Source organism: Phalaenopsis equestris, unplaced genomic scaffold (genome assembly GCF_001263595.1).
Source record: "Phalaenopsis equestris unplaced genomic scaffold, ASM126359v1 Scaffold000002, whole genome shotgun sequence".
NCBI lineage: Eukaryota > Viridiplantae > Streptophyta > Magnoliopsida > Asparagales > Orchidaceae > Phalaenopsis > Phalaenopsis equestris.
Genome location: NW_018164444.1, coordinates 33,867,024 through 33,883,448, shown reverse-complemented (window position 1 = coordinate 33,883,448; position 16,425 = coordinate 33,867,024). Strand labels below are relative to the sequence as shown.

General features: G+C 35.2%; 1 protein-coding gene across 4 annotated transcripts in view; it reads right to left on the bottom strand.

Annotated features, from left to right (window-relative positions):
* Positions 1–16,425, bottom strand: part of LOC110022858 — a 60,115-nt gene that overhangs the window by 14,598 nt on the left and 29,092 nt on the right. For all 4 annotated transcript variants that reach the window (XM_020722002.1, XM_020721995.1, XM_020721987.1 and 1 more), the window contains exons 14-16: positions 13,275–13,600; positions 9,096–9,177; positions 8,840–8,979 (exon numbers count right to left, since the gene is read on the bottom strand). In XM_020722002.1, the coding sequence (XP_020577661.1) occupies positions 8,840–8,979; positions 9,096–9,177; positions 13,275–13,600 (548 nt within the window). The remainder of the gene's footprint in view (positions 1–8,839; positions 8,980–9,095; positions 9,178–13,274; positions 13,601–16,425) is intronic.

Sequence of the window (16,425 nt, the reverse complement as noted above, 5' to 3'; positions counted from 1 at the left end):
GTGGGTTTACACCTTATAGTCATGCTGCAACTAGGGCTGTCAAAAAAGCTCGTTGTTCGTGAACAGTTCGTGTTCGGTCCGCGAGGGAGTTTGTGTTTGATTCGTTCGATAAGCAAAAGAGACTAACACGACAATTTTTTTCGTTCAGTTTATTAGACGAACCAAACACAAACAGTGATGTATTTGTTTGTGTTTGATTCGTTATTATTCGAAATATAAAATAATTTTAAAAAATTATATATAAAAAATTTAGGATACTTTAAAAATAATTATTTCTTATTAAATTTATCATATTTTAAATAATTAAATCATATAATTATAATATATAATAAATTATTAATAACAATAATAATATATCAGTATTATTTATATTAATATAAATATTATAATATTTTAATTAATATAAATATTATAATAATTTAGCAATTCAAACATGCAAACAAATTTTAATATTTTCGAACAATTCAAACATTTCGAACAATTCAAACTTATTTCGAACAAATCGAACACGAACACGAACATCTTTAACGAACAATTTCGAGCGAGCCTATTTCAATCAAAATTAATTTCAAACGAACAAGAGCTCTATTTGTTTGTGTTCAGTTTGTTTACACTCCTAGATGTAACACAATATTCATGTTAGCCTGTTATTATCACGTCGTATAATTTCTACCTAATATGTGTATGATCATGTCGTTCTTATTTCTAATATTGATCGTACTAGGTTAACTTAAAAGGGTAAAATTGACGTGTAATTATAGCCTTTTATAGATGAGCTACATGCAATGTGAGAAACCAGTATGTTGATTTATGCATTGCAACGAAACAAATTTTTCAACTTAGAGCTGCTCTTATGTGGATCACTGATTTCCCGACTTTATGGGATGATATCTGATTGGAGCACACCCAAAAAATTGAGATCTCCCTACTATAGGGACATTTCTGAAGCATTTACTTTGTAGCATGGAAGAAAAAATTCTTGGTTTTATTGTTATCGAAGGTTATTAGCATGTGATCACCAACTCCAGAGAATTAGTGGAAGTAATATATGACAAATGATCAGTGAAGTGCTAAAGATCATTGAGGCTAGAATTTGCCCCGAGTCATCTTTCAGATTATGACATTACACATAACTAGATGAAACGAAGTATCTTTTGGGATCTTTCATATTAAAAAATCAATCTGATCATGCATGATATGGATGTTATGCATATTGAGAAGAATTTTTTTGATGATATATTTAATATTTTTTTTGGATATCAACGAAAAAACAAAGGACAACATCAAAATAAGATTTGACCTGAAAGAAGAGTGCAAGTTTAGAGGATTAGAACTGCAAGAGACAAGCAGATAAAATAATAAAGCTCAAAGCTACATACTGTCATAAATCGATCAACAAAAAAAAATCTTTGAGAGGTTGCATTCTTTGAAGTTTCCAAGTAGTTGTGACTCTAAGATAGGCCGATGTGTCAATTTGGGGACAAAAAAATATTTGATATGAATAGTTATGATTGTAATAGTTTAACGCAGTGTTTATTACCTATTGCATTCAATGCTTTGCCAAAGCTGACATTTGATCCATTGATTGAAATCAGTACATTCTTCAGGAAGTTGTGAGCATGCACTCTGAATGTTGATTCTCTGAGATGTCTTGACGTGAGTATTTCGTTAATTCTATGCAAGCTCAAATGGAAATTTCCTCCCAGTATTATTGAATCAATGGAATATCTACTCATACATATGTGTTATGAGGCTATATTGGGGGGTTCAGTGAAATACAGGTGGATATATCCCTTTGAGATGTTTGTTTTTTTTTATTTTAGAATGAACTAATATCCTTTTTTTTTCCAAACTGAATCTGCAATGTAGATTTCTAAATAAAATTAAAAAGATTGTTAAGAATAAAACATGTCCGGAGGAATCGATAAGCTAGGAATACTTATTATAGGAGACAATTAATTTCTGTTCTTATTACATTGATTAATGGCAACATACGCATGCAATTGTCACTAAGATGCCTTCGCAACAATAATTATTCATATTTCAGATATCATATGAACCATTAGATAGGCATGGTATGCGCAACCTCAACAATAGAAACCTTCAAGCAACTACATTGTATGTTATACCAAACTGTGATGAAATACAACCATGCATACAATAAGATTTAATTTAATCAAAACTTTTTCAGTTATTATCCGAAACACGCTACCAATTAACTCGAACTTACAATTTATAATGATGTCCGCAAGTTATTTACCGAGAACTTGAACATAAGGGTTGACTTGCTTGTAATCAAGAAGATTGAAGAAGAATTTTCAAAATAGTTCAAACCAAACGAACGTTGAAGTAACTTTTTAATTCACTGATACATTGTATAATTGTATTCTTTTAAGTAAAACTAATTATGTCTTGGAATTTTTACTAGGTTCATGATAGAAGCAACAGAATCACATACTACAATTTGTTAGATTTTGTTTGGGGACCTAATCGTAGTGTCCAAACATGACAAATATTTGAAGTGAATGGTAACAAATTTCACACGAGCTCCTGGTGTGAAGGAAAATGAACTTATAATTGTGGTGTTTGTGTTATAGGAAACACACAAATAACAAGATCGGCTATTACGTTATACTAAATGAAGTAGTTCAGGTGCAATATCCAGGCTATGTAGAAAGTAATATCTATATGTTCAACTGTGAATAACCATGTCCTAATTGAGGTACACGAACACTCGACCCATTTGATATTACTGAAATTAAAATGAACATAATATATGCAAAATATGACCCATTTATACTGGCTCATCAAGCTAGTCAGGTTTATTATCTTCGATAGGTCGAGCAAAGGATAAACTTGATTGAGTTGTTGTATTAAAAAATAGACCACAAAAAATTGTTGAGATGTAAAATGTTATTGAACCTATTCACCAAGAGTCAATTATGTCTGATTTTCATATTCAGCTTAACTCAATCAATAAAGAGCTGCCCCTAGAGGATATCACGAGGCTTCATGAAGACCCTCTAGATATGTATGACAATGATGATGAGATTGACGAAATAACTTTAAGTTCTTCAGCATCTGGATCATCGAATGAAACAGACTAAAAAATGGTATATATATTTAGATGCTTACTTTCCGCACTTTCTTGCTTTTAAATTTGCTTCCTACACAATAGTTGTCATGCTTAATTTTCTTAATTTTATGCATAGACAATATATTTCATTGTTTTGCTTTTACTTTTCCATCATATATTACAAAATAATATTAATTCTAAATTATAAATTTTTTCCCGCTGCAGATGGCAGGTTCTCCGCCCCCAGAGAGACCCCGCATTCAACAAACTTTGGGGAACACATATCAAAGGCTGAAAAAGACCGTCAGCGGCGCTGACAAGTAGGACACTCGTATAGCCACTCTGGTGACACCTTTTGTTGCCCCTGCTCCCGCACCAGGTCCCTCGCAAGCACCCCCTCCCACTCCTGCACCAAATTTCTGCCCAGACTCCTCATCTGATGAGCCAGGCCCCTTGGCTCCAACACTTGAGATGGTTGACATCGTCGGCATAGTCTATATTAAGCCGGAGGGTAACTAATAAGTCAACTTTATTTTTTAAAATAAAGTAATTTAAATTTTGATTCTATTTTATAATTTAATTAATGTTTCAATTGCAGGTTCCACCCCTCAAGATCGCCGGTGACGCGGATAGTAGAGATCATTCGGGCCGGTATGATTAGTCATCTCTCTAATAGAAGCATAACACGACTGCTGCTCGGGATATTTGGAGTTTGAGGTAAGATATTTTAATTTGAAATAGAAACTTAATTTTTACATTTTTATGCTAATGGAGCTTACATAATTTCTAATTTGTAGAGGTTGTACTACTAGTTTCCAAAATATCACCAGCAGATCCGACAAATTTTTTAAGTTCATGTTAGGCATAGGCTCGGGGATACGTTCACTATAAAGCAGAAAAATGGGCAAAGGCCCTCATGGGTTGGTGAGGTAATTTGGGCTGAGTTAAATCGAACATGGGTCTCTCTAGAATACCAGAGAAAAGATAGACGATGCAAAATAGGACAATGAAGGGAGCGAGAGGAGCCGCACTCCATATTGGAGATTTGATCCCTCACACAGAGCACTACCGGATACTGGTAAGATTATATCAAAATTTAGAAGCTTGCAGATTTATGTAATTATGTGACTCGTATATTTATTTGATCATATATACAGGTTATGTGACTCGTATATTTATTTGATCATATATACAGGCCAAGGAGCTTGACCAAGAGTCATCCACTGCAGAGTTGCATGTCCTCACACATCCACACCCAAACACACAGCAGTGAGTATCTGACCATTCTAGGCATGACTATTTAAGTTTAAAAATTATTTTCTATTTATTTATTTTTTGTTTTTTTGGGGGGGGGGGGGGGGGGGGGGGGTGGTGAGTTTCAAATGTCAATTAATGTTTTTGTTATGCACGAGGAGTATGAGCAGCTCCAAAAAAGATAAGGAGATGACTGGTCAAACCTCACTGTTCGCCTGCAGCAACTGCTCATTTAGATTTTGAGTTGTGGACACAAGCGGCGGGGAAGAAGTAAAGAGTGTACAACCTCGAAGCAAAGATGATAGAATTTGAGGCCGAGAGTTCTTGTGCAGTTATGGGTGGCCCTAGCTCATGACATGCTCAGCATGAGGAGCTTGTCAGGCGAGTCATGATGATGAATCAAGAGCTCTCACAGGTGCGTAAAGGTAGTCTAACACGTCTGACGGAGAGTTTTGATAGCCGGAGCAAACAACATATGCGTCTGGTCGAGGATGAGGATGAGGAGTTGGATGATGATGAGGAAGATTAAGATTATTGTGTTTGATGATGTTCCCCTCACATAAAGGCTGACTTTATGTTTTTTTTTCTGTTTAAGTGAACTTGTAGCTTCTTTTGTTGTGAATTTTGAAACACTTTGATATGTTTATATTTAATCTAAAATTGTATCATTATGTAGAGATATCTTGGAGATTTTTTTATCAGTTGTGATGATCAATAAATGTTTATAATGTTTCTTGTACTTGTTATTTCAGGTATATAGAAATTTAAGTTTTTTTTTTGTGTTATATGTTTGCTTCGGAATATTCCGACACAAAAGGCAACAATCAATCATTTGATATCTGACACAGTTAAATCGACACAATAGCGTCCAACCATTCTGATGCAAATTAGTGTCCTAGCGTCGGACTGGTTAGACACAATTGTGCCGTTAAGGCAGCTTCGCCCATTTTTTCAACAAAACTTTTTAGTGACAAATTTTTGCGATGCAAATTCGTACACAAAATCATTTCGCGACGCGTATTTTAAAGTCAAAATTTTTTTGACGCTAATCTGTCTTAGCGTCATAAAATGTCTCGATTAGCGTAAAAAATGTCAATTAAAAATCTCACTCCGACAAACTGATGCAGACGGTGAATGAAATTGATTTAAGTATTTTAAGTGGTTAATTTTAGCTTGAGTGCTTAATTTGTTAATTTGAAAATTTGATTTGAAAACCTTAATTTAAAAGATGATACCCTCCGATTCAGATTTTCAATCAACTCAGTCATAATCAGAAATTTAGCATTTAAGACATTTATGCTTAAGCTTCATTTTAAATTTGTCGATTTTAATATTTTTAGCAGATTTTTCTAGTCGACTTCAATCCTAACAAGTAGGATGGTCAAATTAGGTGATTTGGACTTGAAAATTTTATATGTGATTTGGACATTATTGAAACTTACTATACTTGTCAACTTAAATCCTTAAGAGGAGGATCAAACTAGTCGAGTCAGACATAAAACCTTGCGCTATAGACAAAGCAACCTGATTAATTATTTTTCAAAATATGAACTATTTGAGTGTAAATTTGGCCCTAACCAGCACAACATTCTTAAGCTATTTGTTAAAGCATTTAGAATTTTAGCAAGCTCATGCAAATTTTTATGTAACATATTTTTTGAAATATTTGCACATTTTAACTCAATGTATCCAAGTTAAATGATATCTTACAATGTAAATGCAATCATTGTAATATTAAACATTGCTGATTGCACCAACACTTTTGTTATTAAATGCATGCATCGGGAAAGATTTGTACAAATCTTGGTGTACTTATATTCAAATCAAAGCTATCATAAAACTGATATAGTCATTTAAATATTTTGAAAGTTTGTGTGAATGTTATGACTTTATGCTACACTCAAATCTTTACTTTAAGCATTTTACCGCCTTCTATCTGCTTGCAAATTATAACTGCAGATTTGATGGCGGATTTCCAAATTTAAAAAGCTTCACATTTGAATCATGTTTCAACCCCTTAAGAACCTAGATTTGAAAAACTCAATTTTGAATTATTTCTCATCACTAGGAGTCTAAATTTGGAAAAGCCCAATTTGAATTGATTTGTAAATCTTAAGAGTCTAACTTTGGGGAAAAAATTTATTTTGATTTTTAAATTATTTTTCAATGCCTATGAGCCTAAGTTTGAAAAATCACAACATTTAAATGTTTTCAACTCATAGAAGCCTAAAAATTTAAAAACCCAATTTCAAAAAATTTCAATCCCCAAAAGCCTCTAATTTTTTCTTTTTTAAAAACTCATATTCAAATTATTTTTAAAAATCAAATGCACTATATTTTAAATTATTTTATAATCTCAAATATTACAGACCTTTAAGTGCTTTACAATTCCAAATCACCCAAAATTTTAGCAACCTCCATACGTCAACCCCCAACAAGGGGCAAGGGAAGAATGCCAATTTTCCCAACTAACATAAAAAACTCAATGGTCAGTATCGTGAGACACTACCGTTGGGGCGCAAAAATAAAATTTTTAACCCACTGTCTTCAAAGATGTGATAGGCCTTCAATGTACCTGTAAAAAGAATAAATCACATAAACATTTCACTGAATGATATTTTACTTTCTCCGAACATTACTTAATTCCCTTGACAGATACTCATGTTTCCCACGACGGATATTTTGAATCTCCTAAATTTTATAAAAAAATTTCTAAAGAAATCCGCAATTTCACAGAACGGTACTCAGTTCCCAAGTCGAATGGATTCTTTTTTTTTTAAAGAAAAATTTCACTCCCATGCCCATTTTATACCTTTTCGCAAGATATTGGAGATGTCGATGATTGGCGAAACAGTGTTGAAGCAACAACGACGAAACTACGAAATAAAAATACAATGGAATTTTTTTTTTAACGACATACTATATAGAACACTACATAAATTGACAAAATGAAGAAATAAGGGCTTGAATTTGGTTGTTTTCTACAAGTGGCAGAGACTGGCGAGACTTTCTCAGGTTGTGTTCATGAGTGAAGCAGGTGTGTGAGGATCTGTCAAGTAACGAGCAGAGGCACAATTTAGGTTTTCGATTGGGAGCTTGCAGGTTTTAGGAAGAGCAGGAGCAGAAAAGGGATTTGAACAGGAAACTTTGGTGCAAGAAAGCAGCTCGGGTAGGGATCGAATGGCTTCTATCAATTTTCAAATAGGGAAGAGCGAACAAGCGGGAGTTTGGGTTGCGTGCGCACAGGGAAGAAGAAAGGTGAGGGTTTTAGTACAGGGAGGCGGGCAGCGGCCTTGGTGAAAGGAAGGTAGACAGAGAGTTCCGGTGTAGAAACGGAGAGAATTTTGAAAGTCCTTGTGCGCAACAATCCCTTCATGGTTTTATTTGCTTGCTTTGGATCATGTGTGGGATGGAAAGGAAGATACGGAGTAGGCTTCAATTCGAACAGAAAAGAGAGAGACAAGTGCTTCGTGTGCTTGAGGGGAAAAGAGGGCTTTGGGCTTCTCGGTTTGCTGCGCTCGAGAGGAATAAGTGGAAAGGGCTTCGTGCGATTTTCAAATTGGAGGAAGAAGGTGAATTGCGGCCGCAACATAAGACTGATGAAGAGTGGACTTACACGAGGAAGAAGGCATGGGCTTGCGTGAACAGAGAGAGGAATGATGGGAAACACCAGAAGAGGCAATAGAGAGTGATAGATTTCAAAACAGGGGGCTTAAGTGAAGCGTGGGGGACAGTCGAATTGAATTTCAAGCCTCAAATCAAGTAAGGGAGCAGTTATCAGGCTGTCCATACAAGAATAAATAGGAAACTTAATTTAATTTTTTTTTCTTTTTTATTCTCATTTTTTTCATTTTAAATGTCAACAGTTTTCTCTCTAGTTCTTCTTGCTAGAGTGTTGTATACTTAAGCTTGTTCTCAGGTTGTGTGTCTGCAACTTCATTGGATTGAGGTGCTAATCTCTCCTGGATGTCCGTAGACTTTCCATGCTGCCCATCTTGCTGCAAAACTGCTGTCCAGACGCAGTCTAGCCACCGTTTAAGATTTCAGCTACCATCAACAATTTTTCCACAGTTATCTATCCTATCAATATCCTAACACGTTTCTTGATCTTTCCATACCGCCTAGGAACCCTAAACCGGTGTCACCACGTAAGTTAAATCTGCCTAAGTTGGTTTGTATGATATGTAGGTTTGACCCATTCATGAGGATTTTCCATGATCTTCCCATCTGCATTGTCTTAACATAATATTGTACAGATCAGCCTCATCTCCATGCATCTCCATGGCCCATCCATGAGCTTATCTAACTACAACAACCAAACCCACCACTATGAGAGAAATCTCGCTCAGTCACAAAACCAGAACATAAATGACCAAAATGCTACGAAGGGCAAGACTACAAACATTGGCCCCGCATAAAACCAGCATTTGGCAGGAAAATTGCGTTAGAATTGCTTAATCGTAAACATACAAAAAATAAGATAATTTCCAAATTGCCGTAACAGCATACCTGCAAAGAGCTGAATGACAATGGAGAGAATGATAAAAGAGTATCACGATCAAACCAAGCGCCGGATGAACAAAGCAGACCAAAGAAATTGAAAGAAATCCAACAACAAGAGTTGGATTTAATCTCAGAATCTGCACAACCTGTTTAGATTCGTCGGACAAGCAAAAGTTAGCAAAGTTTTGTACATAAAGCCTGGCAATATCACATGCAATAAATAATGGATAAAAAAGTCAGTGATTAAGCGATAGAACCTTGCCTTTAATGACCAAAGCATAGATAAAAATTTGATAATCTGCCGAAGAAAAGCAGCACAGAAATTTTCTTGCAAAGCTAGCCAGCTGCATAAACATCATGTTCTATTCAGAGAAATCAGGTTGTTGGAATGTTTACTTGAAAAATAAAGGGAAAAAAAAATCTTATAGTCATAAATTTTATCATTAAAGAACACGAAGTATCAATATTACAAAGAATCACAAAAGCTTAACTGTAAAAATAAAATATTCAACTGATATACAAGGATGAAATAACTAACTATTTCAGCACATCAACATTAATTTGGAAAAAGAATGATGTGTTGGTGAATAATGAAACAAAAGAAGAAAAAAAAAGATGGGGCAAAATTATCAAGGACAGCATGAAGGGCAAATATAGTGGTAGTGATCAATGATTTACTCGTGCAAATAAGTTAAACTTACAAGTACTAATGGCAATTAGGATCCATCAGCTAATTTAATTTATTAAAACATAAGCACAATGCACGATCATGGTGTTGAATCTCAATCGTGAGATCTGAAAGGTAGATAAGGACTTACATTTTTTAAAGTTGTGAAATATAAAAAAAACTAAAAAAAAGGGATAAAAGGAGGTTATTTTACCTAACTTAAGATAATTTCATGTGTTTAACGCTAAAGTTTGAGAGCGCTATATGACGTAGTTCTAAAATTTATTATAATGCCTCATGAAGTAGATTCTATTGCCAGAGTTTTCATAAGTTTTCAAATACCAATAATAAAAATACTCTGAAAGGTATAATCATTTTGCACGTGTACAAGGCAAATCAGCTATATAATGAATAAAAACATAAAGTAAATAGTACCTCGCTACAAAGTATGAAGTAATAATGCATTAAAATATTTTAAAATAATAAAAAACAAGCGATTTGGATAAGGTAAAAGAAGAATAAGAGTAGTTTGTTCTATAATCATGAAGAATTATTAAATTACAGTTATACAGATAGGGGAGATCAGAGTGTAAGAAAAAAAAAAGAGAATGTTAAAATAGTTACTTAGCAAACTTTAATGCAATTAAGTTATAATTATATTAGAAGGATAGTAGAATTAACAACTATTTAAAACGTAGTGAAAACAGGCATAAACTAAAAAAGAATGAACAAAAGAATACAGTGAATAGTATGAAAGGACCAAAGAGAAAGTTGAAGTTATAACACTAAAAAAGAATGAACAAAAGAAAATTCATTATGCTGGCTCAAAATACATAGAAATTCATAATAAGGTGAACTGTTCAAATAAATAAATATATCAATCAATCAATCATATTCAAGTTATTAATTCAAGCTTGAGCATATGAAATTAAATGCATGTCGAGAGATAAGTTGAAGATTAAAACAATGTTGTTAACATATCATCTTTTTAAATATAGCTCTCTTCACCCTACCAAAGGCATTGCCAGGATGCATGCTTCTGAAAAATGAATTACCTGAAAGGCAAATGGTAAATGTGGATATAGTCAAATACTGTCAAACCACTCGAGATTCTTAGCTTTCTCTTCAGCTATGTTTTCACTCTGATCATTTCAATGCGTTTCCATCAATCTAAACAATCTCACTAAAAATTTCAGGTAGCAGTCTCCACTTTCTAAGTTGCATTGTTAACTATTTTCATCTGTTAACATCCTTTCGTGATCTTTTTGAGAAAAATTTTAATGAATCAAAATAGTATGACGCAAGAGCAATACAACCACGACAAATTCTTAATTTTCATCACCATTTTTTGGAAAAATGCAAAGTGTCATTCCAGCCAAGCCTCTTGGCCGCAAATAGAAGTGGAGATCCAAGTGTCAAAGCAAAGACAAAGGATGGGGATTAGCTTGCCCCCTGTCGAACAAGGTGGCTTAGCCACCTCAAATGTGCTTGGATAGAGGCACCTCTTCCCCCTCATCATTGCCATCCACAACTAACTTGAAGTTATTTAGGGTGCTAACTCGTGGCCTGTTGGGAGTAGGAGAGTCCTATTCCTTAGAAGCAGTAGCCACCTTTCCCTTCCTGTCTCTTCAAAGATAGCTAGATGTATGACAAGCGATGGAGACAATGACATCTTCCTCCTCATGATATAAAGGAACCAAGGTGAAGAGATCCTTCAACAAAAGATAGCACACATCCGTCTTCAACTAAGAAAGGAAATCATTCCATGAAGAAATATATTTAACCTCTCACCACCAAAATAGTTTGGTCCCATTGCCTAGACCGAAAGGCCCATGACACCACCGAATGGAAGATGAAGTAATGGTCTCGCTAGCACTTCACCTTTTCTAGCCCTTGGGTCTTCATGAGCTTAGAGTGGGTGTTTCAAAAGATACACAAATCCACCCAGCACTGGGATAAAGGCATTAAATAACTGATCTTGAAGCTAAGGCAAGACTTGATAAAACCTTGCAAACCAAAAAAGAGTTTGAAGTTAGTTGGGCACGGATCAGGCAGGAGTCCCTAAGAAAGCCTCAATCTCAAAAGTGAAAGGGAGTTGTAGCTCATGAAAGAAATGAGAGGGGATGAGCACCAAGGTTAGGACGGTGCTTTCACAGTAACAAGCCGAATAATTAAAATTAAATCCACCAATTAAAAGCAAACAATTCAATCCATCACATTATATGTTTTTATTAGATGCACTTCCTCAGGTCAAGTTGAAGAAAGTTTTGGATAATTGATGGTTATGTTGCATCTTTGTGCTCTTTTTCATATCCATTCCTTCGAATCACAAGAATTCATTCTATGTGCCTCTGAACTATTAAGTGAAACCAAAACAACCAGCCCTTAGATCGTAAACAAGTCAGCAACTTTCAAAAACAAATCTTCAATGGACACATCCATTTCCACTCAATTTAATGAGAATGCATGAAAGGAGGTCCACGTGGTTGCTAATCAAGCTACCTGAATGTTGCTGACGCGAGAACAGCAACCATCCGCAAGATTGGAACGTGGTACCCGTGATTGTAGGGTTCCACAATCTTTCAGAATTGCAAAGTCCCGCGATCGCAGGACATGATTTTGCATAGAAGACCTCTCGATCCCAATCTCAACTTGATTTTTGTTCTTTCCTTATTTTTGTCCTATTTCCTTATTTGTGATTATAGTTTTTTTCTGTGAGGAAAATAATTTACATGGGTGTTTTGCTGTTTGAGTTTAGAGAACTTTGGTTTTGTATACTGTAGAGATTATAATCTCTATTTTATGCTCTTCAAAGAGTTGTATCCTTTTGCAAGTGATGTATTTGTATCTTGCTCGAAAACAAGTTGTGGAACCCCTTCGCCGCCCGTACCTTTGTTCGACCATTGTTATCAGACTGGACAGCAGCCAAACCACTCAAATATGCAGTCCCACAGCAGATTTCATTGTTTGTCATTCCAAACATTGTCAACCTCGCATACATCATTCCTTTGCTAATCCACAACCACCTTTAAATTCTCTTCCTAAACACTTTCTAGGAGTCCTACAATGGTATTCATTGTGACACAAGCTCCTCTTACATTTGCCGATTGGATCAACTATTACACTAGATGATTGGATCATAAAACCTTAATCTTATTTATCTCTATCACCTCAACCATCCACTATCAATTTATTTGAAAAATAAGCATTAAATCTAAGTTTAAAACTAAACTTAAGCAATTCGAGAGTACTCTCTCATGAAAAGTAATTATTTATGGGGACTAGCATCCAGAAGAAATCTCAAATCCAAATCCAAATTAATGCAGCAAAAACATTTAAAAGCTTAGTTAGAAAAAATCTACCATAATAAAAATTACTAGCAAGTTCCTCCCATACAAAGAATAATGTTCAAGAGCAGGACATGGCTTTTTCAGAGCGAATTTTTATATCAAGGGAAACCTACTTAAATAAATTCAATCTATCGTAAGAAAAACAACCCACAAATTCTCTAAGAGTCAAGAAGGCTCAATAAAGGCATGGCTAAAATTTTGAATTATGCAAGGATGTGGCTCTACAATGTGTCTCCATATGCCACAGGAGCAGAGTAACATAGCAGCAAATGATTTTTTTCAATTTTTAAGAATAGAAATTGCACTAGTACACCAAAGGAATCCTCAAATGATATTTAAAAAAACACATTTCCGCATTTCAAAGCTTTAAGTGCAAAGTATTCTTTCATAAATTTAGTTGCTAGACATTAGAAAAAGTACTGACCGTCTTTTGACAAAAACATGAAGAATAGCAACCATGTAAAAAATTAACTGAGAACCGAAGATCAAAATGATCAGAGATCCGTTTGCAATTAAATAGCAGACTATCGAGATGCTGACATAGCTCAAAACTGGAAGTTCGTGGTCGTCATACAATGACATTACTATAGAAGCGAGTATAGGTAACACAACCAGCAGTGAGAAAGAGCGCGGCATTCTCAAATTTAACTCAACAGATGTCAAAACGGATGGAAATGACAAATCCAGTTCCCAGGCATGTGCTTGTCGCATTAAAGCAAAAAGAACCCCAGTTACCATGAAGCCAATAATCTGCAGCAGCAACAGCATCATGGATCAGATTGTAAATAGTTAGCTATGAAATAACACACACACACGCAAAAAAAAATAAAACAGATTTTTCTAATTATAATTAGTGTATGTAACAGACGCAAAAATAAAATCAGCTAAGATAATTAATTTAGTCTCAAAAGGCTCCAATTCCACTTTGTTTCAGGAATGATAGTATTTAGTACATAAGCAGGCAGAAGATGCAAAAATTGGTAGTCCAGGCTAGATTAATTCGGACAAACATTTACAAGCATTAGGCTTGAACCAATCAAGTGTAATATCCATATATTTGATAACGTATAAATATGAAATACTCGAACTTCATTATATCCAAAAATTTTAACTTCCACGAAAATCATCAAAAAGTGTTCCATTGCATTCTACACTTCAAATCTCGTTTTGATATATAAATGTACATGCTAATTCTAAAAAATGAGAAAGATACAGAAATAGTTCCCATTGGAAAAACAAAAAAAAACCAAATATTTTATTTAATGTTATGGTTCATGGGTACCATAGCTTTGAGTAGAATTTTGAATTCCACTTAACCGTGCAGGCAATGGCTTATATAGTCATGGAAGGTGAAGATTTATTTATACAAATTATATAATTGTTTAATACAATATTTCTAAGTTTAAATACTTATCTAAAGCCTCTTTTACGCTACTTGCCCGTACTTGCATTCCCATAACTCCCCCATCCTGTAAGCAGCAGTGACTCCAAGGCTATAAGCATGCCGAAGGGTAAAGGAGAAAAAGAGGAAGAGGACGGGAAAAAGAAAATAAAGAAAAACTTTTTTATATCCAATCTTTTTTAATAAATTTCTTCATCAAATCAACTCCAAATCAAAGTTGTGGGATTTACCGCTTGTACTAGAAATTATTTTGAGGTTAATTTAATTTTGATTTAAATTATAAACAACTAATATTATAAGTTGAGAAATTTGTGAATTCATAGATTTGTTATTGTTAAATTATAACGACTATCCCTATGCCATTAATGCTTACTATTTGACTTTATTCCCTGATTATGTATTTCCCAATTTTCTTTTTTTTATTCTTTCCTAATTATTTTATTCTATTTTTATTACTTTTCATAATTATGTCTATGGTAATTAGGTTTTAATACTCCACCTACTATCAATGAAAACACGTGATTTAATTCCAAATCTAAACATGGTACAAAATCTAACTATAGATCCAGCAGCAAACAGACTCCTTGTCGTTTCCAGCAGCCGCTGGACTCCTCTGCCTGGTCCTATAGCTGATGGTTGCTTCCTGTCGCGGATGTTCTCTGTTGTATTCCAACTGTTGTTGATCCTAAAGGAGCCTACAGGAGCCTCTTCGCCTATAGTAATTTCCCAAGACCATTGTTTTATTTTCCATGTTAATATACAACAATGTCCCCAACAGCCGCTTCTGCTCTGGTTGTTTTCCACAACTGTTGTTTTATTTTCCCTGTTGATACCAGGTTTTTTAAGAGCTGATGTCTCAATAGACGATTGTTCCAATAGCCGACTATTAGATTTATTTCTTTCCCTGTTGATACCTTCTACAGGAATTTCCAACAGTAGTTGAACCTATGAGAACCACTGATCTTCCTTTCTACAAGAAGGTGTATCTGAATTCCTGAAATTCATCGATGGCTTGGTTAGATGACTTGGAACCACAACATATTCTTTGGCTCTGTTGGAATTAGGGCGGATTCATCCAACACTAAATCACCTTCAGAAAGTGTTCTTGATTCTAATGGAAGATCAACTCCAATTTCCCCTCTATTGCAGATCGGAGGACCTGAAATCAATAATTTCTTAATCACGACCCATAAGTTGAACAACCGTAACTTTCTTCAATGGTCCCAAGCTGTGTCTTTGTTCATCAAAAAAGGTGGGAAGTTTGGTCACCTCATAGATATGATTCATAAGCCTTCAAATATTGACCCAGTATATGAAGCTTGAGAAGTAGAGGATTTCATGGTCATGTCGTCGCTAATCATCTCCATGGAGAATTCGATTGGTCGTTCATACATGTTCCTCCCTTTAGCTAATGCCCTTTAGACGGCTGTCCAAGATACCCATTTAGATATAGAAAATTTCGACCAACTCTATGAGGTATCTAAGAAGATTCGGGAAGCAAAATAGGGATTAAGGACCGTGACCCAGTACTGTAATAACCTTGTTGCATTATGGATGGACTGCGATCCATACTATGATTACACCTAAGAATCTTCGGCCTACCTATCCCTCGTCCAGAAGATTGTTGAAAAGGATCGTATGTTCCAACTCCTGGCTGACCTTAACAAAGAAATTGACGAATGTGGGGTCGTATTCTTGGTCGGGAACCTCTTCAATCCACTCGGATTGCTTTCACCGAAATTCGTCAAGAAGAAAGCAGAAAACTTGTTATGCTCGGCACCTCCACTCCTTCAGTTGAGTCGCCTTGATTTCAAATAGTGCTCATCCCTTGTCCATGCAGCCTCGGAACGGTCACCCCACTTGTGATTACTGTCACAAACCCAACCACACTCGGAACAAGTATTGGAAACCTCACGGCAGACCAACATACAAACCTTCAGCAAAATCCTCTACTGCCAACGAACTCACAGCGACAACCGAACAAGACACGGCTCAACCGACTCCTACCCGAAACAACATTGATTCCTCTGAATCCCTAAAGAAGATGGAGCAATTGATCAAGTTTCTTGGAGTCAATCAAGTCTATATAGGTCCATTAAACTCCCACATCCAACAAGGTATTCTTCCTATGACTCTCATAGTTTATTCCTTCTCTAGTCCATGGATTACTGAT